The following is a 27,287-nucleotide window of genomic DNA, read 5'->3' on the forward strand; positions in this document are numbered from 1 at the left end:
CAAAGACAAAAACTCCACTTACACAAGAACAGAACGGAGTGAAAACTGTAATGGCATATAAGAGGAACAGAGTTCAGGCGTGATGTGCAAGCTGATTTCAAAACTACATTTAGCTTGAGTCGTACATCCACACGTCCAAGGCTTCCAAAAGTCCACATGACACCTACTGCAAGGACCAAAACACATGAATTCACACACACTATAGAAAAGCACCAATTCACTCTCTTCTGAATTCTCTTCCCCATACTTTCACCACACTCAAAACCACACTCACAGATAAAACTGTTACACCCTAATATCCTTTCGTTATTGTCCTATCTCCCTATCATTTCCCCATTGTCACATTCCATTGTTTCTAATCCTAGATGATATTTTGACTTTGTCTTCCCACAACTCTTCACAATGTACCCATAATCGTATTATGACCAATTGTATTTCTATTATTCACAACGTATTGTAAGCCACACTGAACCCGCAAATAGGTGGGAAAATGTGGGATACAAATGCAATAAATAAAATAAATAAAATAAAAATAATCCAAACCCGATGAAGAATCTCTATTTCACTTGTGCTGCTCTAGGGCATAATGTCCTGTTTCCTGAGGCAGTGCAAGTGAAACGGAGATTCTTTGTTGGGTTTGGATTACAACGCTATAACAAGGTTTTATTCTAAAAAGAAATGTAACAATATACAAAAATAGGCTTGGCAAAAGACAGAACACAGCAAATAAGATCATAAGAGAAAGGAATAAATCAAAAAATAGGCAAGTTAATGTATTGAAGGATTAAATGGTTCTTTTGCTTTAAGGCTATCCTCTTTTCTCTCACCAGATGCTTTAGATTTGATATTTTTGTTGTTATGTCACCTGTATAGCTCAAAATTCATTTGAGGCATCATGCTTGTGATATTTATTAGAATTTATTTATCGCCTTTGTGAAGAAATTCACCCAAGGAGGCGTACAGCAAGAACAAAGTGGCATAGGCAGTAGACAATTCCAACAAAAAAATTTCAAATGACAGTACTGTATTTCTATTCTGCTTAGTCCTAAGTATTTTACAGTACAACATACACTATTGAAAACATTAACCCCTCCCCTGCCGTTTGCTAATGCCGACACAGCCCATTCACTTTGAATGGGCTGTGTCAGCATTGCCGTGCGGCAGCCGCTATCACGGCTTAGTAAAAAGGGGAGTAAAAGAGAAAACAATTTAACAAATTAAGGGGCCCTTTTACTAAGCTGCGCTAAATGGTGGCCTGCAGTATGATTAGCACGTGGGTTTCCCCCGCATGCTGCGGCCACTTTTAGCGTGGCTGTAAAATGGCCACATTTCCATTTTTCCTATTAATAGCCAGGCATTCATTTCCAAATGAGCGCGTGAGCCCTTACCGACACCTATTTAGGCAGAAAGGGCTTACGCGCTAACCGGTTAGCAAGCAGCAATGTAGCTGCGCTAACCGATTAGTGCTGGGAACGCCTTCCGATGTTTCATCTAAGGAATGGCCTGGTGTGTGCAATTTTTTTTTTGTGTGAGCAACAAAGTTTTATAAACCAACAATTTTTGAGTGCCAGTATTAGCAATGCATTTCTGTATATAGCATTAAAACTGTTGTGATCAACCATGTAAAATCTGTGAGTGACACTCCTAAAATGTATGAGCAGTCGCTCATGGGCGTTGCTTAGAGGGTACATTGACGCCTACTCTCCCCTCCCAAGCACACCCCCAGCTGAGGATTCATGCGCAGATGCCTGAACTACCACAGAGTGCCTGAGCACACCCCATGTTAGTGCATTTTAGTGCTTACTGCCACTTAGTAAAGGACTCCTAAATAAAAGAGGCATGGACAAATGCATTCATATAATAAAACACAGTTTGAAACCATTAAGGAGTTATATTTAGTAAAGTAGCCAAAAGAACCAAATAAATAATATATCACGACAATTAAGACCTGCAGGCTCATTTTCGAAAGAGGAGGACGCTCATCTTCTGACACAAATCGAGAGATGGGCGTCTTTCTCTCAAGGTCGCCCAAATCGGTATAATCAAAAGCCGATTTTGGGCGTCCTCAACTGCTTTCCGTCACGGGGACGACCAAAATTCATGAGGGTGTGTCGGCACCGTACCGAAGGCGGACTGGGGCGTGATTTAGAGATGGGCGTCCTCGGCCGATAATGGAAAAAAGAAGGGTGTCCCTGACGAGCATTTGACCAACTTTACTTGGTCCCTTTTTTTTCATGACCAAGCCTCAAAAAGGTGCCCGAACTGACCAGATGACATCCCCTTACTCCCCCAGTGGTCACCAACCCCCTCCCACTCCCCCCCCCCAAAAAAAAATATTATTATTTTTTTTTTTGCCAGCCTCAAATATCATACCCAGTATGCAGGTCCCTGGAGCAGTTTTTAGTGGGTGCATGTAGGTGCCCCCCTTCACCCCTTAGGGCTATGGTAGTGGTGTACAGTTGTGGGGAGTTGGTTTGGGGGGGGGGGTTGGGGGGCTCAGCACTGAAGGTAAGGGAGCTATGCAGCTGGGAGCAATTTGTCAAGTCCACTGCAGTGCCCCCTAGGATGCCTGGTTGGTATTTTGGCATGTGAGGGGGACCAGTGCACTACGAATACTGGCTCCTCCCATGACCAAATAGCTTGGATTTGGTCGTTTTTGAGATGGGCGTCCTCGGTTTCCATTATCGCCGAAAACCGGGGTCGACCATCTCTAAGGTCGACCTAAATTTCATGATTTGGGCGTCCCTGACCGTATTATCGAAACGAAAGATGGACGCCCATCTTGTTTCGATAATACGGGTTGCCCCGCCCCTTTACGGGGCCGTCCTATGAGGACGCCTTCATGACAACTTGGGCACCCCATTCGATTATTCCCCTTCTGGTGGAGTACAATTAAATCTAAGACCAGATGTACTAGATATAAGCAAATCTATTACTGCTACTAGTACTACTACACAACCAGCCAAGTTACTAGTCACCGAAAGTCTGAGCAAATAAAAAGGTCTTAAAAGTTAGGGTGTCTTCAGCAAGCTTAAGTAGGCAACCTGTTGCATTCAAATGGAGCAGCAATTGAGAAAGTGATAACCCTAGTTTCTGCAAAGTGAATTTTTGCCGAAGGTAGAAGTGATCACAGGGCTCGACTAGGACAATAGATCTTCAAAATAATACTCATTATGCTCTAATGCCTTTTGGATCAACAATAACATTTTAAACTTAATACAGAATTGCAGAGGCAGTCAATGTATTTCCTTAAGATGAGGTGTGGCATGATGGTTTTGCAGTATCCCCGCCACCAGCTGTGCTCTAGATAAGTGTAAGACTTTTAATATGTTTGTGAGATACCTAAATAAAAGAGCATTACTCCCATTTGTGGGAGTACAAGACTGAATGACAGTTATAAAATCGTCAACTGGGATAGTAGACTTCAACTTACTCAACACCTGTAATTTGTAGAATGATGATTGTGTCACAGTTGTAACTTTGGTCCTTTGTAGACAACATTGAATCAAATATAACTCCTAATCTACAAATCTTCTTAGTCATAACCGTAAAAAATAATAATATAGATTTTTCTTTGAGTAACCATACAGGGCCTGATATACTTATCTGTTTTATTCATAGACATAGTTAATCGGATTTGCTGTGTTATTTTATACTTACTGTCCTGAGACTTGAGACTGTATTTCATTTCAGAAGCTTGACGTAAGCAGTCTAGGTAAATGCTAATTCCATTTGTAGGTCTGTAAATTATTACTGTACAATATTCAGACAAGGCTATTTTATTCTTTTTAGGGAGAAGGACATTACTGTCTGCAGCATATATTGACAGTCAAAAATGGGAAGAAAGAGAGAGAGATCCTCAAAACTTAGGTATGTAACCAAACTTGATTTGTATAAGAGTAAAGAGGACAGTTTTCAAGTTACTTGTATAGTTGCACTGTACCTGGATACCTTTTCCATCTATGTTTTGTAGCTAATATTTTAAGAGAATACCTGGGTAATTTCTCTTAGAAAGTTAGCTAGTATAACGTAGGGCTGTCCATTTAATGCGATTAATCGCATACATTTTTTCTTGGCTTGCACTAATAATTTTAACTCGATTAATTGCATCATGCTGCTCTCTCCTATAAGGAGGAAGAAAAAAGGCAGAAAGTTGAATGTTAAAGATGTTATAGGGGAAGAAGGGAGGAGAGAAAAGAAATAGTGAGGAGAGAGGAGACCCTGAAAATAGAGTTCAGGGCACAGACAGAGGAACAGAACCAGAGACGGAATAAGATGATTAGGAAAATAAATTACCGGACATTTAAGTGTATTAGCTGCGTTTGGATGCTATTTTCAGAAAAAAGGAATCTTTATTACTCACCAGCACAGGATCAGAGATCAGTAGCAAGTTGTGGAAAAATAATAGCAAACTTACAAAATCTAACATCAGTAGCTTTGGTAATTATAAAAAGTCCGGCTAATTATGTAAAGAACAGCTGAAAGGAGAAAAAGAGAGAGAAAGGAACCACTGACAGGAAATATCATAGATTCTGAAGGGAAATAAATATGAAGAGAAAAGTAAATAGTGATCTGTTATAAAGAAAGTAGTGCAGCATACCTGAAATAGAACAAAAGATAAGAAAAATGGTTTTATTTTCAGTTTAGTAACTGAAGTACAATATGTCAGTTTTGAGAATTGACATCTGCAGTCTAGATTTTGCACTATATAGGTGAAAAGGTGAGGGGGGCACCACGCGATTAACCAGGCGCTCAAATATTTAATCCCAGTTGATTGTGTGCTTAAAACCTTTGATTGATGAACAGCCCTAGTATAAAGTAATTTTCTCAAAGTGCATCTGTATTTTTCACTTGCTTATTGTATTGTACTTATGTGGAGGGCAAAGAGGAAATAAAACACCATTATGTTTCCTCCCTAATTTAAACACTTTCTACAGAACACCTTGATGCAATCAAGAAAAAAGTAAACATGTTGTGAAAGTCTACATATACTTTAGCCAGGCTGAGTAGAGACATTTTCAGACAGGCCTTTACTCAGTTAAATAACTGTCAAGAAAGTGGCTTTGAAAACTGTCCTCAAAGTGCTTATAATTAAAAAAGAAAATTAAAAGTAGAGTTTACACTGAGGTTTTTGTACCAGTGGTTGGCCTGATAGATTCTTTTGTACAGTGTGGGACCCAACTTTGAGATCTGGGTGGTGAACGGAGTCTAGTCCAAGATTGAGGGGATTTCTCATTTCAGTATCTCTGAGCTCTGGTAGGAGAACTCCTCTGGAATAGCAGTTTCATCAGTGGCGGCCAGTGTTTTTGACATGGCTGCTCCAATTTGCAGTAATGATCACTCTGGAACACCATCAGTGATAGTTTCTGATCATGGAGTGGGAGATGATCCACTCTGTGGTGTCGGAGGAATATTGACAACCTTGATAGTCTGAACATTTGGGAGATCCTGAAGGAAGAACTTGTGGTAAATTACAGCAAACTGAGGTGGTGGTTAAATCAGATGGCACAAGGACAAGAATTTGCATTTGTTCTAGGGTTGTCTCTGCTCCCTTATCTTCCTTTTCAGTGCTCCTGGGAATGTTTCTTTTGGAGGGGAATTTGGTCAGTCGTATCCTGAATGGAAAGTTCATTGGTTGATTGTGTGTCAGTTTTCCTCTTTAACATCTCTCAGATTAACAGAGCATAAAAGATCCCTTAACAATGAGGAAGAGAGGGTCCATTAGTGTGAGCTTTCTATGGCTGTGCTGCAGAATTCTGGTGCCTTGCTGATTAAGGATAGTCAATGTTTGTGGAGAAGAATGGATAACCTAGAGGATTGGTTAAGGGAGAGCAACTTGACTTATTTTAAGAACATACGTATTGCCATACTGGGACAGACTGAAGGTCCATCAAGCCCAGCATCCTGTTTCTAACAGTGGCCAATCCAGGTTACAAGTACCTGGCAAGATCCCAAAACAGTACAATACATTTTATGCTGCTTATCCTAGAAATAAGCAGTGGATTTTCCCCAAGTCCGTTTTAATAATGGCTTATGGACTTTTCTTTTAGGAAGCTATCCAAACCTTTTTTAAACCCTGCTAAGCTAACTGCTTTTACTAAATTGTCTGGCAGCGAGTTGCAGAGTTAATTACACATTGACTGAAGAAATATTTTCTCTAATTTGTTTTAAATTTACTAGTCCTAGTATTTTTGGAAAGAGTAAACAAGCAATTCATGTCTAGTCATTCCACTTCACTCATTATTTTATAGACCTCTATCATATCTCAACTCAGCCGTCTTTTCTCAAAGCTGAAGAGCCCTAGCTGCTTTAGCCTTTCCTCATAGGGAAGTCGTCCCATTCCCTTTATCATTTTCGTTGCCCTTCTCTTTACCTTTTCTAATTCCACTATATCTTTTTTGAGATGTGGTGACCAGAATTGAACACAGTATTTGAGGTGCAGTCGCAACTATGGAACGATACAAAGGCATAATATCCTCATTTTTGTTTTCCTTTCCTTTCCTAATAATATCTAACATTCTATTTGCTTTCTTAGCTGCTGCCGCACACTGAGCAGAGGGTTTCAATGTATCATCAACGATGACACCTATATCCCTTTCCTGGTCAGTGACTCCTAGTGTGGAACCTTGCATTACATAGCTATATTCAGGTTCCTCTTTCCCATATGCATCACTTTGTACTTGCTTACATTAAATGTCACCTGCCATTTGGATGCCCAGTCTCGTAGAGTCCTCTTGTAATTTTTCACAATCCTTCGATTTAACAACTTTGAATAACTTTGTGTCATCAGCAAATTTAATTACCTCACTAGTTACTCCCATCTCTAGATCAATTATAAATATGTTAAAAAAACAGCAGTCCCAGCACAGACGTCTGGGGAACCCCACTATTCTCCATTGAGAATACTGACCATTTAACCCTACTCTCTGTTTTCTGTCATTTAACCAGTTTTTAATCCACAATAGAATGCTACCTTCTATTCCATGACTCTCCAATTTCCTCTGGAGTCTTTCATGAGGTACTTTGTCAAATGCCTTTTGAAAAATCAGATATACAATATTGACTGGCTCACCTTTATCCACATGTTTGTTCACCCCTTCAAAAAATTGTAATAGATTGGTGAGACAAGATTTCCCTTCACTAAATCGATGTTGGGTTTGTCTCATTAATCCATGCTTTTGAATATGCGCTGTAGTTTTTTCCTTTATAATAGTCTCTACTATTTTGCCCAGCATCGACGTTAGACTCACTGGTCTATAATTTCCCGGATTACCTCTGGAACATTTTTTAAAAATCATCATTACATTGGCCACCCTCCAATCTTCTGGTACCATGCTTGATTTTAAAGATAAATTACATATTACTAACATTAGTTCTGCAAGTTCATTTTTCAATTCTAATGGTACTCTGGGATGAATACCATCTGGTCCAGTTGATTTATTACTCTTCAGTTTGTCAAATTGTGCCATTACATCCTCCAGGTTTATAGAGATTTCATTCAGTTTCTCAGACTCATCAGCTTTGAATACCATTTCTGGCATGCGTATTTCTCCCAAATCTTCCTCGGTGAAGACCGAAGAAAAGAATTCATTTAATCTCAACGCTATGGCTTTGTGTTCCTTAAGTGCCCCTTTTACCCCTCTGTCATCTAGCGGTCCAACTGATGTTTTTGCTGGCTTCTTGATTTTAATACACCTAAAAAAACTTTTACTATGTGTTTTTTTGCCTCCAACGCAAGTTTTTATTTTATTAATTTAATACATTTCTATTCTGCCTATTCTCCTAAAGGGATTACAATATTGTGTATATAATACATCAGTTCTAAAGCTACTTGATAAGTTGAAGAAATACTTTCTAAAGTCCAGAAATATTTGGAAAGAACACTCCCCCCCCCTGGATAATCCAGGCTTTTTATTTTCCAGCCCTGAAGATACAGGAAAATGGAGGTGGGATGGAAAGAGGTTCTCTAGGACTAAATACTTGGGATGCTTGTACATTATGGGATTCTTCACTGGGTCCATGAGGTATTTGATTTGCACCCTGTCAAAGGCCTTCTTCTAATCTAAACACAAAAAGGTCACCAACAGATCAACCCTACATGAATTAACCTCTATCCATACTGTGGTCAGAATATGAATGGTGTTCAACAGTGAATTTTTTTTTTTTTTTCCCTTGCCTACTGGGACTTCTGCTTTTGTAGAGAGATGGATCATATCCAACCTTCTGCAGTCCTTGGGGACCACTCCTTATTCTAAAGGAATTATTAACACGGTCGGAAAGGGGAGGCACCAGAACCTTCCCTAAGGGGTCATTTTACTAAGGTGTGCAGAAAAATGGCTTGTGGTAGTGTAGGCGCTGGTTTTGGGCGTGCACCCATCCATTTTTCAGCGCACCTGTAAAAAAGGCCTTTTTAAAATTTTTGCGGAAAATGGACGTGCAGCAAATTCAAAATTGTCGCTTGTCCATTTTTGGTCTTCCACCTTACCGCCAGCCATTGATCTAGCGGTAAAGTCTCACGCAGTAACTGGGAGGTAATGACCTACGCACGCCAAATGCCACTTGGCGAGCGTCTGATATGCGCGGCTGAAAATCTTTCAGCAACGCATATTGGACGCGCGCCAAAAATGAAATTACCACAAGAGCCACATGGTAGCCGTATGGTAACTCCATTTTGACGCATGTTGGGCGCGGATAGACACTTATGTGGCTTAGTAAAAGGGCCCCTAAGTTTTTTCAGTACCATTCGGCCCCATCACTTTATCTATTGTTAGGGGGAGAGAGGGAGAGGGAAAGTGAGAAACTGGTGGGAATGTGCTTGGGTGGATAAGAGGATGAAAAAGCCTGCATGTGGGCAATAACAATTCTGATTTTACTGCAATTCTGTTGTTAACATAGGAGCCAACTTTTCAAAATTATTGGGGGTGCTAAGCCCAATGGAAATAACCCCTCCCTGGACCCATACAAGGAATTTTTCTCAATATTGGGGGTGCTTAAGCACCCACAGAGTCGGCTCCTATGGTTGTTAATGCTTGTTTTCCAAACTTGTCCTGGTGACCACCACAGTTAGTCAGATTTTCAGGATGCCCACAGTGAATACGCATGAGATACAGTTGCACATGATAGGATGCCACTGGATGCAGCTATATCTCATGAGTGTTCACCGTGGATATTCTGAAGATCTACCAGGTTTGGGAAGCACTGAGTTAAAAGAGAAAGTCACTTTTTTGAAATAAGTTATACAGAAAGTCAGCGGGGTCCTTTTACTAAAGTTTAGCGCACGCTGGTTCTGTTATTAAATTCTAAGAAGACCATAGGTATAAAATGAGCTTCGTATCATTTAGTACACGCTAATGGAATTAGCATGAGCTAAGCTTTAGTAAAATGGCCCCAGTATCCTTAGGTTTTGGTAAAAATCTGTAACACAGTACTTTTTGTGTCGTTCCATGGCACATCCGTAATGATGATTGCAGACATAACCTATAAGTATGCTATCTTTTTGTTTTGTTTTTTTTATTTCCGATGTCTTTATTCAACAACACAACAAAATAACAGAAAAACTGCCATAAAACTTAGCATGGTCACATACAAAAAAAGAAGTGCCACTATAATTGTGTTGTTACGCAGAAAAGAAAAGCATTACCCCAGAAGGGGTAAAACTTTATACTTCTATTTAAAGAATAGGTTTTATGGAAAACTAAAGACCCCACCCCCCTCATCCCAGAAACCTATGGGCAACAGGGTGTCTTCCATAGCAAAACTTCCTGTGTGACATTACAGCTTTTCACCACAGTCGGTTCCAAGAAAGGGCCACCTGGTTTTATGGCAGTGTTCTAAGAAAGGGCTCCAAGATTTTTCCCATTTGTGCAATATTTTCCCATGAGCAGCTGTTAAATGCTCCATTTCACTAGTGTAGTGTAATTTAACCATCTAAGAAAGGAAGGGGCAGACTCCACTTTCGTGCAAGCTGCTACAGTCAGCTTAGCTACATTTATTTCATGCTGAATCATTGACTGTGTAAACTTAGGCAAGGTAGGAAGTGGCTTATTGAAGAGAAAGATACCTGGGTCCCAAGGAAGCTGAATACTCAACCAGTATTGCAGTTGATGCTGAATCATCTTCCAGAAAACCCTCACCTTAATGCAAAGCCACCAAATGTGAGCCATGGTTACCTGCTCTCCACATTGATGCCAGCAGAGAGATGAAGAGGCCTGAAAAATGCATTGAAGTCGAGCCAGGTCAAGTACCATCTATATGTAACCTTAATACAATCTTCACATATATTGAAATCCTCTGCTCAGTGTACAGCAGCAGCTAAGAAAGCAAATAGAATGTTAGAAATTATTATGAAAGGAATGTAAAAAAAAAAACCTGAGAAGTGATGCATGTGGGAAAGAGGAACCCGAGTTATAGCTACGTAATTCAAGGTTCCACGTTAGGAGTCACCGACCAAGAAAGGGATCTAGATGTCGTCGTTGATGATACGTTGAAACCTTCTGCTCAGTGTGCTGCGGCGGCTAAGAAAGCAAATAGAATGTTAGGTATTATTAGAAAAGGAATGGAAAACAAAAATGAGGACGTTTTAATGCCTTTGTATCTCTCCATGGTGCGACCACACCTCAAATATTGTGTTCAGTTCTGGTCCCCGCATCTCAAAAAAGATATAGTGGAATTAGAAAAGGTACAGAGAAGGGCGACAAAAATGATAAAGGGGATGGGACTACTTCCCTATGAAGAAAGGGTAAAGCGGCTAGGGCTCTTTAGCTTGGAGAAAAGATGGCTGAGGGGAGATATGATAGCGGTCTATAAAATAATGAGTGGAGTGGAAAATGTAGACGTGAAGCGTCTGTTTATGCTTTCCAAAAATACTAGGACTAGGGGGCATGCAATGAAGCTACAAAGTAGTAAATTTAAAACAAATCAGAGAAAATATTTCTTCACTCAACATGTAATTAAACTCTGGGATTCGTTGCCAGAGAATGTGGTAAAGGTGGTTAGCTTAGCAGGGTTTAAAAAAGGTTTGTCCTGCTTCCTAAAGAAGTCCGTAGACCATTATTAAAATGGGGAAAATCCACTGCTTATTTCTGAGATAAGCAGCATAAAATGTTTTGTTCATTTTTGGGATCTTGCCAGATATTTGTGACCTGGATTGGCCACTGTTGGAAACAGAATGCTGGGCTTGGTGGACCTTTGGTCTGTCCCAGTATGGCAATACTTATGTACTTATGTAATATTATAATGCCTTTGTATCACTCCATGGTGTGACCGCACCTCAAATACTGTGTGGAATTCTGATCACCACATCTTGAAAAAGATACAGCGGAATTACAAAAGGTACAGAGAAGGGCGATGAAAATGATAAAGAGTATGGGATGAGAAGAGACAAATGAAGGGAGATATGATAGAGGTCTTTAAAATATTGAGTGGAGTGGAACAGGTAGATGTGAATCGCTTGTTTACTTTTTCCAAAAATACTAGGATTAGGGGCAAGCAAAGAAGCTACTAAGTAGTAAATTTTAAATGAATCGGAGAAAATATTTCTTCACTCAATGAGTAATTAAACTTGAATTCATTGCCAGAGAATGTGGTAAAGTAGTTAGCTTAGCAGGGTTTTAAAAAGGTTTGGATAATTTCCTAAAAGAAAAGTCCGTAAGCCATTATTAAGGTGGACTTGGGGAAAATCCACTTCATAGTCAAGGATAAGAAGCATAAAATCTGTTTTACTGTTCTTCCACCTCGGTTCTCTTTAGCCCAGCCCCCAAGTCTCTGATGTTGGTGTGAATGGTATCAGTTCTTTCTAATATCTCTCCTCTCATGGCTTTCAGTTCTTGGCATATTTTGCTAAAGTATTTCTTTAGGGCACATGGAGCCATACCAGACTTCCCCTACAACACCATCAAAAGCAGAGACATCCGATTCCTCTTCAGAGGCTGAGTCTCGCAGTGGTGACGCATGCCGTGAAGCACTTTGAGCTTTGACATGAGCTGGTTGCTTACCAGACTCCTTATTGGAGTCCAGTTTAGACTTTTGGGTCATCGTGGGCAGCAAGGCAATATATGCTACATTGTTTTTTTAAACTTGAGACTAGTGATGGCTATGGATTACCTCAGTTTATTGTGGGTAGTCAGGGAGCAATGGAGTTAGGCAGCCATTTGGGTCGATGATGTCTTTCCTCCCCCATGTGCTATCCTTCTTTTTCTTCACGTTGATGTACTGCAAGAAAAGATAACAATTAGTTTTGTTCTCATCATCTTGCTCCCCCCCCACTTCTTTATCTGTATAAGAAAAGGCACAAGGTTACAAGGAGCACAGATTCTATCCTGTTTTGAAGGTTTTGCTTTTTCATAACACTCTTGCTGCCAAATGAGTCAGGTTCTAGAGGAAAACACACCCTGGTACTGGCAGTTCAGATTTTGAATGGAAGAACCAGGACTACAGTTACCACAGTGCATTCAAGTGTAGCTTTAAAACCAGAACTGGCCAAAAATCTCCCACCAGAAACTGGATCATGTGACATCTCTCGAATTGGCAGACATTTGACCCTCTCATTTGTTGTTTATTCATTTGTTGTTTATTTATTTTTACATTAAAACAGTACACAATGTTTATTTTTGATGATGTGTTTGCAAGCTTAGGGCCCCTTTTAAAAAGTGGCAGTATCTGTACTGCTGCTTTGCCACGTGCCAATCCGGCACTACCACAGGAGCTTGGCCGTAGTGCCTGCCCCCAAACGCTCGCCATTTCCATTGCTGAAAAAATAATTAAAATTTTGTATCACTGGGGGCTTACCTGGCTATAATCAGGGCTGCCCAGTTAGCGCTGGATTCCTTACTGCCTCCTAAATAGGTTGCAATATTGGCAGTCCCGGGAAATGGCTGCGTGGCAAGTGTTTTGGCCATTTCCTTTAGAAAAAAACCCAAACAAACAGCTTTTACCCGCTTTGATAAAAGGGAGCCTCGGTGCACAAATCCATACACTGACGCTACTGCAGGGCCCCTTTTTACTGCAGGTCTGTAAAAGGGGCCCTTTAGTGAAATCAAACATATAAATGGCAAGAGACGTATTCACTCGCAAATGCGCAGTAGAGACCCTCTCTGTCCCGCCCCGCGTCAATACGTGATGACGGGGGCATGACAGAGAGGGAACCTGCGCACCTGCAAGTGAGGGAACTGCCGTCGCCACCGCTCCCCCCCCCCCAGGGTTGCCGCTACTGCTCCCCCCACCCACCCGGAGTCGCTGCCGCCACCCACCCTCCACCTGGCCCGGGTACCTGGCTTCACTATTCAAACCGCCGGAACGCAGCACACAGCTCATCTGAGCTGCTGTTGGCCTTCCTTACCTGCCTGTGTCCCGCCCTCGCCGACGTTACGTCACACGAGGGCGGAACACACGCAGAGAATAAGGAAGGCCGATGGCAGCTCAGATGAGCTGTGTGCTGCGTTCCGGCGGTTTGAATAGTGAAGCCAGGTACCCGGCCCGGGTGGAGGGGTGGCGGAGGGGACTCCGGGGGGGGGGGGGGCTTTCAACCCCCCCCCCCCTTCCTTTACTAGCCCGTTTTTACGGGCTCAACTGCTAGTAATTTAAAAAAGACAAATCGTCTGATACTTAAAAGATACTTAAAAGATTCTAAATCTGCTAACAGCTGAATCTAGCAGTCTTTGAGATAGCCTGGTGATATCAGACACACATAAAATTTAGCATGAAAAATAAATCAAACCTTAAAATAACTAATATGTCTTAATTATCTGAGCAGTAGATGGCAGTGTTGCCTCTAAGGATGTACAGCTATAATTGGAAGAGAGCCTGAATGTAACTAAATGTTGCTTTATGTTGTATTTCTTGAGATACCTTTGTAATTTATACTCTTTTCTAAGTAGTCTAAGAGAATTGTTTACTGGTTTATATTCTACAGCATAAAATAGTCTTAAAGTAGCCTCATCCATCATTGAACAAACGACATTGGCTGCCTATAAAGGGACAGGTACAGCCAGCTGGTGCCACATTGCCTGCATTTGCCTGCAGTGTGATGGGGCACTTGAGGTTGCTTCTGCTTCGATATTGGGATCTGTGGTACAGATGTTTTTGGCAGAAAGAGCAGCCACGTTAGCTCCTACTTTTCTGAGCAGCACGAACAGTCCCAGCCCCCATTAGTGCATGGGAGGGTAGGGACCATTGGTCATTCACCCACTTGATTGCAGCAAGTGGTTCTGTTGGTTAACCAGGAGCTGGGAGTGGCCTCCCTTGACCTTAGGAGGCCACGTGGGAGGCCCCTCTCCTGGTTCTGAGGCGCAGGATTGACCCAGTGCCTGTGGGAGTTCCTCAACCTCCAGGGTGTCTGGGAGGAGAATGGGGACCTTTCGGACTCCCAGACATTGGAAGACTTGGGGTCAGACACTGAACCCCCCTCCTCCTCCTCTTTTAGAGGAGCACTTCTAGCTAATTCACCTGCCTATAAATTTAATCAGCCATGGTGTGAGTATGATTCACCTTGCGAGCCTCAACAAAGAACATTTTTAAGTGCCAGCTGCATTATAACATACCACAAACCCTGATGAAGCCAGAGTGAAGTAGTGGCCCCCATTGGGTTTTTTTTTTTTCACTAAGAGATGAGTGTTGGGTACACATACATATGTATTTTAAAAGTGTTTGCTTAGGTGATAAAAATCAAAAGTTCTTGAGGTTTTTCTGACAATGATCTGTTTATAGAACCCATGTTTCGCGCTTCTAGCATTTGATAATAGGGTGTCTGAGGTCTCTTCCTCCAGTATATTTTAATATCGAGCAGAAGGGTTTTCTCACCGGGCTTATGGTGTATTTATGTAGTTCATAATGGTGAAGCTGGGTTTATACATCTCAATTTTTTGGGAAGCTTTATACACGACTCCCCAGCAGACTCATTGGCAGCAGTGGACAAGAAACAATAACCTTATGGAACACTTTTCTCACAAAGACAACATGCCTGGGCCTCATTTCTGAAGTATTATAACATTTTGCAATAGAGGTAGCAAAGATATTAAATTGGCTGTATGTTGAGAAACCTACTGTTCATTTATGGGGCAGTTCTCCCTTTAGATGTCCCAAGGACGCACGGTAGGAGTCTATTCTATATCAGCATATGTATACATCAAAATGGCAGGGCCATACATAACGTAGAGCGAGTTAAAGGCAAAGGGAATGAGATTTGATATACCGCCTTTCTGTGGTTACAATCAAAACGGTTTTATATACAGATACTTATTTTGTACCTGGGGCATCAGAGGGTTAAGTGACTTGCCCAGATTCTAAGTAGCTGCAGTGGGAATTGAACCCGGTTTCCCTGATTCTCAGGCCACTGCACTAACCATTAGGCTACTCCTCCACTCCAAGTTATTTGTGTAAGTGGGAGCCCTGCCCATGCTCCCTGTCATGTATATGCCCCCCCCCCCTTGCATATATGCACTATGCCAATTAACACCGTTTTAGAATAGCACTTAGGCACCCTGCTGGCACTTTTGCAGGTACATTACTATTGTGTACATTTGTGTGCACAAGGGATGCGTAATTGTGGGCGCCTAGTTTATAAAATTGCCCCTCATCTGTGCAAACATTGTATTAACTAATTTTCAAGGGGAAACAACATGGGGAGTTTAATTTTCAGGAATGAGCTTGAAGTATGCATGATCAAGTTTGCAACAATGTGGTCTATTTGCAGATTGCTCCATTAAGTTGTTCCCGAATGTATCCACTTCAAGACAGATACCATAATATCTTGTTCTACACTGAATCACCCCCTATAAATTGTTTCACACAATGCAGGCATTTAATGGGGTGCCTGCACAACATGCTCAAACAATTAACTCAGTACTCATGTAGTACTAAGATATGGAATTAAAAGAAAAAACTTTTAAAAAAACAGGTAAACTTACATGGAACCATAGAGTTTCAATCCAAGGGCCGTGTTTACTAAGGCACATTAGTGTTTTTAGCCATATTGGCGAAACGTGGACATGTTGGGACTTGTGCAGTAAAGACTTTTGGACTTCTGTCCTGTCCTTGTATTTTGTTGTATACAACAGCAGCCTCTTCCTGTTTGCTGTGTTTTGGGAGAAAGGCAGGAGATAGACTTAAAGATCTCAATTTGTATGATTTGGGAGAAAGGCGGGAGTGGAGAGATATAATAGAGACATTTAAATACGTCTGTGGCATAAATGCACAGGAGGAGGGCCTCTTTCAATTGAAAGGACGCTCTGGAAAGAGGAGGCATAGCATGAAGGTGAAAGGGAGATTGACTCAGGGATAATCTAACCAGTAGGAAATACTTCTTTATCAAAACATAGTAACATAGTAGATGACGGCAGAAAAAGACCTGCACGGTCCATCCAGTCTGCCCAACAAGATAACTCATATTTGCTGCTTTTTGTGTATACCCTACTTTGATTTGTACCTGTGCTCTTCAGGGCACAGACCTTATAAGTCTGCCCCGCACTATCCCCGCCTCCCAACCACCAGCCCCACCTCCCAACCACCGGCTCTGGCACAGGCACAGACCGTATAAGTCTGCCCAGCACTATCCTCACCTCCCCACCACCAGCCCTGCCTCCCAACCACCGGCTCTGGCACAGACCGTACAGGTCTGTCCAGCACTATCCCCGCCTCCCAACCACCAGTCCCGCTTCCCACCACCGGCTCTGGTACAGACCGTATAAGTTTGCCCAGCCCTATCCCCGCCTCCCAACCACCAGCCCCGCCTCCCGAACTTGACTAAGGGTGGTGGATGCATGGAATGGCCTTATGGAATGGCCTCATGGCGGAGGTGATAGAGACAAAAACTTTGTCTGAATTCAGGAAAATATGGGACAAGTACAGGAGACTTGTAAGGAAGTAGAAGGGATTGTAGAGTTTAGTAATTAGTATGGTTGAGCAGAATTGATGGAGCTTATTATCGTTTATTGTTCTTTATCTGCCATCATTTCCTATGTTCCTCTCAATTTCCATGCGACTGAGAGTTCAGTTACCCACATTGTATGCCTTTATTTTCTTGCTGTGTTTTGCCAGTCTGTCCATCCTGCTGCCTAGTTTTCAATGGATGCCTTTAGCCCCACACAAGAGAAAGAGAGAGAAGAATAGAAAAAAGAAAAAAAAATCCTTTCCCTTTGCCTCTCTACTGCTGCCTGGGCCACTGCCTGCCTTCTTGGCAGATCATGCTCTTGGTATGCATGTTCTAAAGTGCACACTTCATTTGTACCTATAAAGGCTACTTAAAATTGTTCTTAGAAGAAGATTTGGATTTATGAGTGAAAGTATTGGAAAAGGAACAGGGGATAGGACAATCAAAGTGGTTTACATTTTATATGCAGGTACTTGTTTTGTACCTGGGGCAATGGAGGGTAATGTGACTTTCCCAGATTCACAAGGAGATCAGTGGGAATCGAAGTATTGAAAGGCTTAAGAGATATAGTGGAGGAGTGGCCTAGTGGTTAGGGTGGTGGACTTTGGTCCTGGGGAACTGAGGAACTGAGTTTGATTCCCACTTCAGGCACAGGCAGCTCCTTGTGACTCTGGGCAAGTCACTTAACCCTCCATTGCCCCATGTAAGCCGCATTGAGCCTGCCATGAGTGGGAAAGCGCGGGGTACAAATGTAACAAAAAAAACAAAAAAATTTCAGTTTTTTGTTTTGTGGACCTATGATAATACGGATGCATTTTTGATTTACTTTACAGCTGAATTAGCAACGCTGATGGATAAAACATATGAAAAAAAGCTTCCTGTTAGTTCTTTGACAATTGCACGGGTAAGTTATATGATTATTAGCATTTAGAATAATGAATATACTAGTAAAACAGGCCCATTTCTGACACAAATGAAACGGGCGCTAGCAAGGTTGTCCTCGGAGTGTGTATGTTTGAGAGAGTGTGTATGAGACTGACTGTGTGAGAGAGAGAGAGAGTGAATGTGCGAGTGTGTGTGTGTGTGTGACAGAAAGAGAGAGAGTGAGACTGGGTGCGAGTGTGTCTGTGAGAGAGTGTGTGTGTGAGAATGAGTGTGTGCGCCATGGGCCCCCCTCCATCCCTCCGAGTTTCAGGGTCGTCCCCCTCCCTCCCTCCGAGTTCCAGGGTCATCCCCCTCCCTCCTTCCGAGTTTCAGGGTCGTCCACCTCCCTTCCCTCTGAGTTCCAGGGTCGTCCACCTCCCTTCCCTCCGAGTTCCAGGGTCGTCCCCCTCCCTCCGTCCCTCCGGGTTCCAGGGTGGCCCCTCCCTCCCCCCTACCTCCGAGTTCCAGGGTCACCCCCCCTCCCTCCGAGTTTCAGGGTCCCCCCGCCCCCCCTCCCTCCGAGTTTCAGGGTCCCCCTCCCTCCCAGTTCTAGGATTGTCATCCCTCCCTTCCTCTCTCCCTCCCTCCCTTCCAGTTCCAGCCGCACTCACTCCAAATTTTAAAAATCATCTTCACACGAAAGCAGCGTTAAAAGGCGTGCAGCCTCGGTCCTTCTCTCTGTGTTAGCTCTGGTCCCGCCCTCATTGCGGAAAGAGGAAATGAGGGCGGGACCAGAGCTAACAGAGAGAGAAGGGCCGAGCCGTGCATGCTTGGTGGTGGCGACCTGGGAGGGGGCGTGGCGTTGCGGCAGGGGCGGCGCCTCATGCTGGTGTCATGCGGTTGGTCAGTGCTGTGGCTGACGTTCTCGGAACTATGTGACGTTCAGTAGATGGAGCCTTACAGCAGAGCGCACGAATGCCTCAGCCACACAGTCAGCTTCAGAACGTTGGAGGAGTGTTGTATTAGATAGGATGTTGAAGTTTATAAATGGGAAAAGTCTGGTTTATTTTTGATGATCACTACGTTGTAGACACTTTTGCTATGGGAATTATGGATGAGCCTAGAGGATTACAGCTTATGAAAAGTGAGGGAGAAACCAAAAGGTCAGCTGTTTCATATGGAGTTAGACAAACTAGATGGACCTTGACGTCCTTATTTCCATCAGATGTAAAGTTAGTGATATGCACAAGCTGTAGACTTGTTTAAGAAGTATTCCAATATTTAACCAAAGCAAGTCCTATTTTATTCTACTATGACCAAGGCTCTTATCCAAAATAGGGGGGAAAAGACTTCAGAAGCTCAGCAGACTGCTTTATATTAAAGACAAACTTCCAGCTGAGCAAGCTTCCTCATTAGAAAGGGACCTTGGTGCATGGATGGGAGGAAAAGGAGAACATTGCACCCTGTGCCGGCCAGTCCTGGAAGTTATTTAGGTGCTAGCCAATATTCAGTACTAGCATCCTCATAGCTAACCGTTCAAAATTTGGACTACATTTTATGCCCAAGTTAGGTATGCATGTGCCAGCAGCGAATATTGCTGGCACCTGCATAGCTCCCAGTTCCTCCCTGGCTCTGCCCCCTGTACAGCCCCTAAACTGCCCACTTGGGCAGTTCTGAGAGATGAGGACATTTCTCTGGGTAAGTGATGTTATTTTGCTCTGTGCTTGGTAACTTAAAGATTGGGTTTAAAAGAGGAATTGTAGGTTATTGATAAACACAGAATAAAAGAAGAAAAAGTAAACTTCATTTACTAGTCTCCATACCATTTTCCCATTAGTTTTAAAACTTGAATTTTCTGCCACAGCATTAACTGATTACACTCTAGAAGGCACAGCAGGGCCTAGTTCAGTCTTCATTCCCACTCCTAGCTCAACTCTTTATTTATAATTAGTTATTCTGTTTAGGACAACAAGAGGAGAGTTATCATTAGTGTTTTAATTACATGTAATTAGTTTCTGAGAAGCAAACACTAAATAAATTACACATTATACCATATAATCTTAAGGCTCTTTATATTCATCTGATATCCCTAGTACCTTAAGAAGTTTTAATTAAACAATTCTATAATGCTAAAATATAGACAGCAGTCCAGCAACAAGAGGACTACTATCTAGTCTTTTGCATTGAGTGTCATGTATGATTATCTCCCAGTTGGTTAGAGGTTATATGTGTGTGCTCGATAGAAAGAACTCTTGAGGCTAGAGTAGCAGACTTGGAGGAGCTAAGGGAAACAGAGAGGTACATAGAGGAGGCCCACAGGGACATTGTAGAGAAGTCCCATCTTCAGCCTGGCTGCCCTTGTGCGGCATGGAGGAGAGAGGCCTCCTAAAAAGAGAGCATTACCTTAGTGAAACTGGAAATAATCCTGTAGCCAGGAACAGCTCACAAGGGGATGCAATATCCTCTCGCTTTGAGGTTGTGTCTCCAGGAGCTTCTGCCCATGAGAGAAGGGTTAGGATGGCTGTTCTAGTTGGTGATTCGATTATTAGGCATGTAGATAGCTGGGTGGCTGGTGAACATGAGGATCGCCTGGTCACTTGCTTGCCTGGTTTGAAGGTGGCGGACCTGATGCATCACCTAGATAGGATTTTAGATAGTGCTGGGGAGGAGCCAGCTGTCTTGGTACATGTGGGTACCAATGACATAGGAAAATGTGGGAGGGAAGTTCTGGAAGCCAAATTTAGTCTCTTAGGTAGAAATCTCAAATCCAGAACCTCTAGGGTAGCATTTTCAGAAATGCTTCCCGTTGCACGTGCGGGGCCCATGAGTCAGGCAGAGCTCCGGAGTCTCAGTGCATGGATGAGATGATGGTGCAGGGAGGAGGGTTTTAGATTTGTAAGGAACTGGGCAGTACTGGGGAAGGGGGAGCCTCTTCCGGAATGATGGGCTCCACCTTAACCAGGATAGGACCAGGCTGCTGGCATTGACATTTAAAAAGGAGATAGAGCAGCTTTTAAACTAGTCATTTAAAAGCTCATGGTTTGGAACAAGGTGTCTTTCAAAAATATCACCAAAACAGGGAAGATAAGGTATCCTGATAGCAAGGTTGCAATAGAGACTATAATAGGCCAGGTGTCTTTAAATAAAAAGCAGACAAATTGTCACAATTACAAATTATCACAGTCAACTGCTGAGCAAAGATGTAAATTGGAACAACAAACATGGTTTGACAGAAGCAAATGACAGAAGCCTTAAGAAATAAGATGGGAGAGTTAGAATGTATTGCATCAAATGAAAAATTAGATATAATAGGCTTCTCTTAGACCTGGTGGAAGGAGGATAATCAGTGGGACACTGTCATACCAGGGTACAAATTATATCATAGAGTTAGGGTGGATCCAATTGGTGGAGGAGTAGCATTGTTTGTTAAGGAAGGCCTTGAATCAAATAGACAAAAAAATTCTGCAGGACACAAAACACATCTTGGAAGCCCTATGGATTGAAATTCCATATGTAAAGGGGAAAAGGATAGTGATAGGAGTGTAGTACTGTCCAACTGGCTAGGATGAACAGACAGATGTAGAAATGCTATCAGAAATTAGGGAGGCTAACAAACTGGGAAACGCAATAATAATGGGTGATTTCATTTACCCTGATATTGACTGGGTAAATTGTGAATCCTCTGGGAACCAGGAAAATGCTTGCTGTGCCTGAGTATGGCTCGCCTTGAGTTACAGGTGAAAAGGGTTTGAGTTATATTCCCCCAAAATTAATAGCTTTGACAGCTACAGAGTGAATTCTGGATTAAGAACATCCATTTTGCCATGAAATTATGGCAACCTGTACTCCATCTGAGGTGTACTGCAGTAGAAAAGGAAAAAGTCCAGTGTCAGTCTGTCTCCATCCTTAAGCCTGGACAAATGTTATGATGAATAGAAGGAATTAACAAGGATCCACTAATAAATAGGGGAAGAAGCAACAGAATCCGTTGCCATTGAATGTAGTAAAAACAGTTAGCTTAGCAGGGTTTAAAAAAGGGTTTGGCTAACTTCCTAAAAGAAAAGTCCATAAGCCATTATTAAGATGGACTTAGGGAAAATTCACTGCTTATTTTTAGGATAAGCAGCATAAAATCTATTTTACTGTTTTCTGACCTTGCCAGTTATTTGTGGCCTGGATTGGCCACTGTTGGAAACAGGATACTGGGATTGATGGACCTTCAGTCTGTCCCAGTATGGTAACACTTATGTTCTAACATCAGGGCATGCTATGGAGGTAAAATTCCTTGACGAAATCGAGGACAGCATTATGGAGCAGTTGGAATAGGAGCCAACAAGAGGAGGACAAATTCTTGACCTCCTTAGTGGAGAGCATGATCAGGTGCAGGAAGTAATGGTGCTGGGGCCGCTTGATGATAGTGGTCATATGATCAGATTTGATATCAGAAAATCCAATATGCTAGCATTTAACTTTCAAAAAGGAGACTATAATAAAATGAGAAGAACTGTGAAATAAAAACTTAAGAGGAGCACTACATCAGCCAGCTCACCCTTTATCCACATCATAGGAGCCAACTTTTCAAAATGATTGGAGGTGCTGAACACAACCCGATATTCTCCCACCACCAAAAAAGAAATAGTCTTAGACTGCATTCAATACATGAGGCTCCATTTCCCAAACTTTAGCTTGCACACCATTCCTGAGACATTATTACACCATCAAAGCACTGTCCCTGCATTTTTTCAAATCCAAACCACACCTTATTAAGACATCTTTACACTATACATAAACCTGAGCACAAACACACTCAGAAGTATTATCTGTCCTTTTCCATTCACAAATTCCTCTCCCTTCATACATTTAATTTTTGTTTGCAGCTCATTTCTAGTTAGCCTTTTTTAATTTCATTTCCTCTGGGACTGCTGCTTCTTGAAGACCTGTAACGGGATTTTGCAGAAAGCCAAAGACACAATAAAATTGTGCAGTGGCGAATATGATGACTTAACATGTTTTTTCAGAAAAAATAAGTAAGTAGATCATGAGTAGCCCTAAAAAGAATATGTCAGTAAGAAAATCTGTCGCTAAAGTGGACTTATCATGTATTTGCGCGGCATTCTTCATTTATTTACTCTGGCTTTTTTGGGATCCTAGCCCTCTTGTTGGCATTGGTTCTGCTACTCAGCCTTGTGCACTCCGAAATGCCTGATGTTATTTTACTATGTGCTTTTTCTTCCTTTTATTTGATGTACTCCTCCGCTTCCTTAGTTGTGGACTACTGAGTGCATCTTGTTGGTCCATTGTCTTTCTGTACTTAGTCTTCTGTTCTATGTTTATATCTCGTTTCTTTATTTAACTGGTGCAGTCAGACTCCCATCTTCACAAAGATTCTCTTCCCCCCTCAACCATCACCTCTTACTCTCACCTGCTGTCATTTCACAAACACTTCTAATTTTCTTCCATCCTCTTTTGTCTGACCCTCTCATGCCTAGTCGATCCCTTTCATACTCTCCCAATCACCCTCTCTCTGATTTCATTTTCACCCCCTCCTTTTTTCCCCAATATATTCCATTTGCTCTTTCGTACACCTTCCCCAATCACCCCACCCCTGTGTGTGTGTGTCTCTTGTTGACCTTTTGCCCCACCTATTCACCACCTTTCTCTCATCTTCTTCCTTCCCCATCATCAGCTTTGGTTGTCACTCTCTCCATCTTTTACTACTTCTGGTTCCCTTTTTCTTTTGCTTGCCCTTCACCATCTCTGACTTTCTCACACTCTGTATCACCACCTCTGCCCATTCCAACCATTTCTGCCTTTATTATGTGTACTCCTTCCCATAGGAGCCAATTTTCAAAATTATTGGGGGTGCTAATCCCAACAGAAATCACTTTTCCCTGGACACAGTCAAAGACTTATTGTTCAATATTGGGGGTGCTGAGGTACCCACAGCACCCACAGAGCCAGCTCCTATGCTCCTTCCAGCTTTCTGTCATAGTCTTTGACTTTACACCTTTCTAACTTTTTTCCACTTGCTTTTTCAACCGTATGTTCCCTTCTCTCTCTCCCACCCCCCATTCACACACATTTTCATGGTTTTGATACATCCCTTACCTTGCTCCCTTTCACTCCCTCTATTTGCTGCACCCAGAACACACGACAGCATGGATCCTTCCTCCCCACAAATGTGTTCCCTTTAGGGGTTCATTTGGATGGTGAGTTATTAACTTATCAAAGGACAGTGAAAGCTTATCTTTTTTTCAAGAGCTTTTAGGGATGTGAGATAGTAGTCAGAAGGGTATGTTTTAATCAACATCACAAATACTGTATGTCTGTTTATTGTACTTCAATTAGAATGGGAAGGCTAGATGAATGAATAAATCAAATGAAAATGTAATCACTCACTGCAATCAGAGCTGTATCCTGGGGCTGTCTGCTCCTTTTCCACCAGCCTCCCATCTCTAGACTTGGTGCACTATCCAGTCATAGTATTGGAAGAATCTTTTCCAGAGCATACTGAGAAATGCTGTTCAAGAAGGCAGAGACCCTTTCCTAAATTAAAATGCCTCACTCAAATCTAGCCTAAAATCTACCTTTTTGAGGTAAAGAGGTGTGGTAGCCGTGTTAGTCCACTTTTAATTGTAATCAATAGAAATAAAACAAAACATGGAAAAGAAAATAAGATGATACCTTTTTTATTGGACATAACTTAATACATTTCTTGATTAGCTTTCGAAGGTTGCCCTTCTTCGTCAGATCGGAAATAAGCAAATGTTGGTAGATGACAGTATATATAAGTGAAACATCAAAGCATTTCAGTGACAGTCTAACAGGATGGGGGTGGATAAAGAGACAGGAAGAGTCGGGTGGATCAGGGTCAGGGAGATATGCAAGGAGATAGGAAGGTGACAAAACAGTACAATGTTATGGTTTATAATGGGCTAGAAAACCCAGATCTTTGTTAAGTCCTGTCTGGTGGGTGTCAAAATATTTAATCATTCTGACTTCAAAGGTCTTACGTTCCTGTATTGTTTTAAAGTTCCCTTTCAGGATTCTTACCATGAAATCACTGGTACAGTGTTCTGGTTTTGTAAAGTGCTGCCCCACAGGGGTGACATCCTTATCGGTACTAGCATTTTTCATACGGTGTCTATGTAAATTAAATCTCTTCTTTAGCATCTGACTTGTTTCTCTAATGTATACTGTCATCTACCAATATTTGCTTATTTCCGATCTGACGAAGAAGGGCAACCTTCGAAAGCTAATCAAGAAATGTATTAAGTTATGTCCAATAAAAAAGGTATCATCTTATTTTCTTTTCCATGTTTTATTTTGTTTTATTTCTATTGATTACCTTTTTGAAGTAAAGTGGTGTGGAGCATAAGACCTTTGAAGTCAAAGTGATGAAATACTTTGACACCCACCAGAAAGGACTCAACAAAGATCTGAGTTTCTAGCCTATTATAAACCATAAAATTCCACTGCTTTTGTCACCCTCTTATCAACCATCCATCTCTCCCTGACTCTCTTCCACCCAGCTCTCCCCGTTTCTCACCTAACCTATCCCCTCCCTCTTCCTGCGAGACTGTCATTGGAATGCTTTTGTGCTTTTGTGTTTCACTTATATATTCTGATATTTGTCAACATTTGCTTATTTCGGATCCGAAGAAGAACGGTTACCTTTGAAAGCTAATCAAAAGATGTATTAAGTTAGTACAATAAAAAAAAGGTATCATCTTATTTTCTTTTCTCTGTTTTGATTTATTTGTATTTATTACCTTTTTGAAGCAACCTTGAAATGCCAAAATTGGTCCTCTCAAAGCATGACTTTGTGTTAGGCAGTTTATTTAATAAAGTTCTTGAACCTCACATCTCCCAGTCTAGGTCCTCTTAGATTTTTTTGTGCTTGATTCAGTTGTAAGCGTCATAAAGCAGGGACTATCTTATATGTTCCTACACTGTGCTAGTTAACGTCTTGTATTGTTACATAAATGAAAGTAGTCATTTTTACTTTTACTGTATTTTTTTCTTACCAGTTTATTGATAATATTTCTTCTCGAGAAGAGATAGATCAAGCGGAGTATTACCTTTATAAGTGAGTATCCTTTTTGTTTGCCATGGTTTATAAACTGTAAAGGTAAATTTAGTGCATGCCGCAGGCAGTGTTCACATGAGTGATTTTTTTGATGAGAAGATTCATAATCCTTGTCTAATCTTGTAGAGCTCAGCTTTTAAAGTCATTCTGATGCTTCCTTTTGTGTTACCTTTCTCTGACAGTGATTCCTGTTAGCCATGCAGTTGTGCAACCAGGGGCATAGCTACTGGGGGTCTCAGAGGCCCCCCCCCCCCCCCCCCGCACAGGCTTTCTGCACAAGGCTGCTTTTAGAAATGGCAAATATTTCTTCGGGTCTGCTCTCTCTATCTGTTCTCCCCCTCTTCCACTTCTGTTTCCTTCCCTCCCAGTCCTACATCGCTGCCTCACCCTCTCCTTTCCTTAACCCCCCCCCCCCCCCCCCCGTGGTCTTCCCTACCTCTCTTCTAGTACCGGCAGCGGTTACAGCAGGCTTCTTCCAGCTGGTGTCGGAGCTTTCTCTCTGCAAGTTCCCACCTACACGGGAACAAGAAGTTGCATCACAATAGGTGGGACCCTGCAGAGAGAAAGCTCCAACGCTAGCTGGAAGCAGCCTGCTCTAATTGCTGTCACTGCCAGTACTAGAAGAGAGATAGTGAAGACCGCAGGGAGGGGGAAAGAAGGGAGAGGGTAAGGGAGCAATGCAAGACCCGCAGGGAGGGCGGAAGGGGGGAGAGATCGTAGGAGAAATTCCAGATCATGGGGGAAAGGAAGGGGGGGTAGAGAGTGATATTGGACTGGGAGGGGGGTCATTGCTGGAAAAGATGGAGATGGGGGTTAATGGGGGGGAGGGCAATGCTGGAAAAGAGGGAGATAGGTGCCAAGGGGAGAGGGCAATGCTGGAATGATGAGGGCCAAAGGGAGAGGGCGATGCTGGGGTGATGAGGTCCAAGGGGGGAGGCCAATGCTGGGAAAGAGGGAGATGGGGCAATGGGGGGAGGGCAATGCTGGGAAAGAGGGAGATGGCAAAGGGGGGAAGGCAATGCTGAGAAAGAGGGAGATGGGGGGGCCAAGGAGAAAGGGCAATGCTGGAAAAGAGGGAGATGGGGGCCAAGGGGGGAGGGCAATGGTGGAAAAGGGAGAGATAGGGGCCATGGAGAAGGGCAATGGTGGAAAAGATGGAGAGGAGAGCCTGGGGGGGGGGGGGGGAGGGCAATACTGGAAAAGAGGGAGATAGGATTCCTGAGAAAACAGATGCTGAACATGTGAGAGGGTAAGGATAGGGACACAGAGGGGAGAGGCTGGACCAAATAGCTAGGGATACAGAGGGAAGATAGATGGTGAACATGGAATGAAAAGAAATGTCAAATGGACAGGAGACCCTGCAAAGACAGGAAAAAAAACAGAAAAGATCAGTACACAGACACATGAACCAAAACGAATGGGAAAATAAAATGCTCAGACCAGAAAGGTGTAAAAAGTATTTTATTTTGA

General features: G+C 42.4%; 1 protein-coding gene across 1 annotated transcript in view; it reads left to right on the forward strand.

The window, feature by feature from the left end:
- Positions 1-27,287, forward strand: part of MRPS27 (mitochondrial ribosomal protein S27) — a 122,393-nt gene that overhangs the window by 2,099 nt on the left and 93,007 nt on the right. The window contains exons 2-4 of the mRNA XM_030193301.1: positions 3,793-3,870; positions 17,698-17,768; positions 25,759-25,817. Coding sequence (XP_030049161.1) covers positions 3,793-3,870; positions 17,698-17,768; positions 25,759-25,817 — 208 coding nt within the window. The remainder of the gene's footprint in view (positions 1-3,792; positions 3,871-17,697; positions 17,769-25,758; positions 25,818-27,287) is intronic.

This window comes from Microcaecilia unicolor, chromosome 2 (assembly GCF_901765095.1).
Source record: "Microcaecilia unicolor chromosome 2, aMicUni1.1, whole genome shotgun sequence".
Lineage (NCBI taxonomy): Eukaryota > Metazoa > Chordata > Amphibia > Gymnophiona > Siphonopidae > Microcaecilia > Microcaecilia unicolor.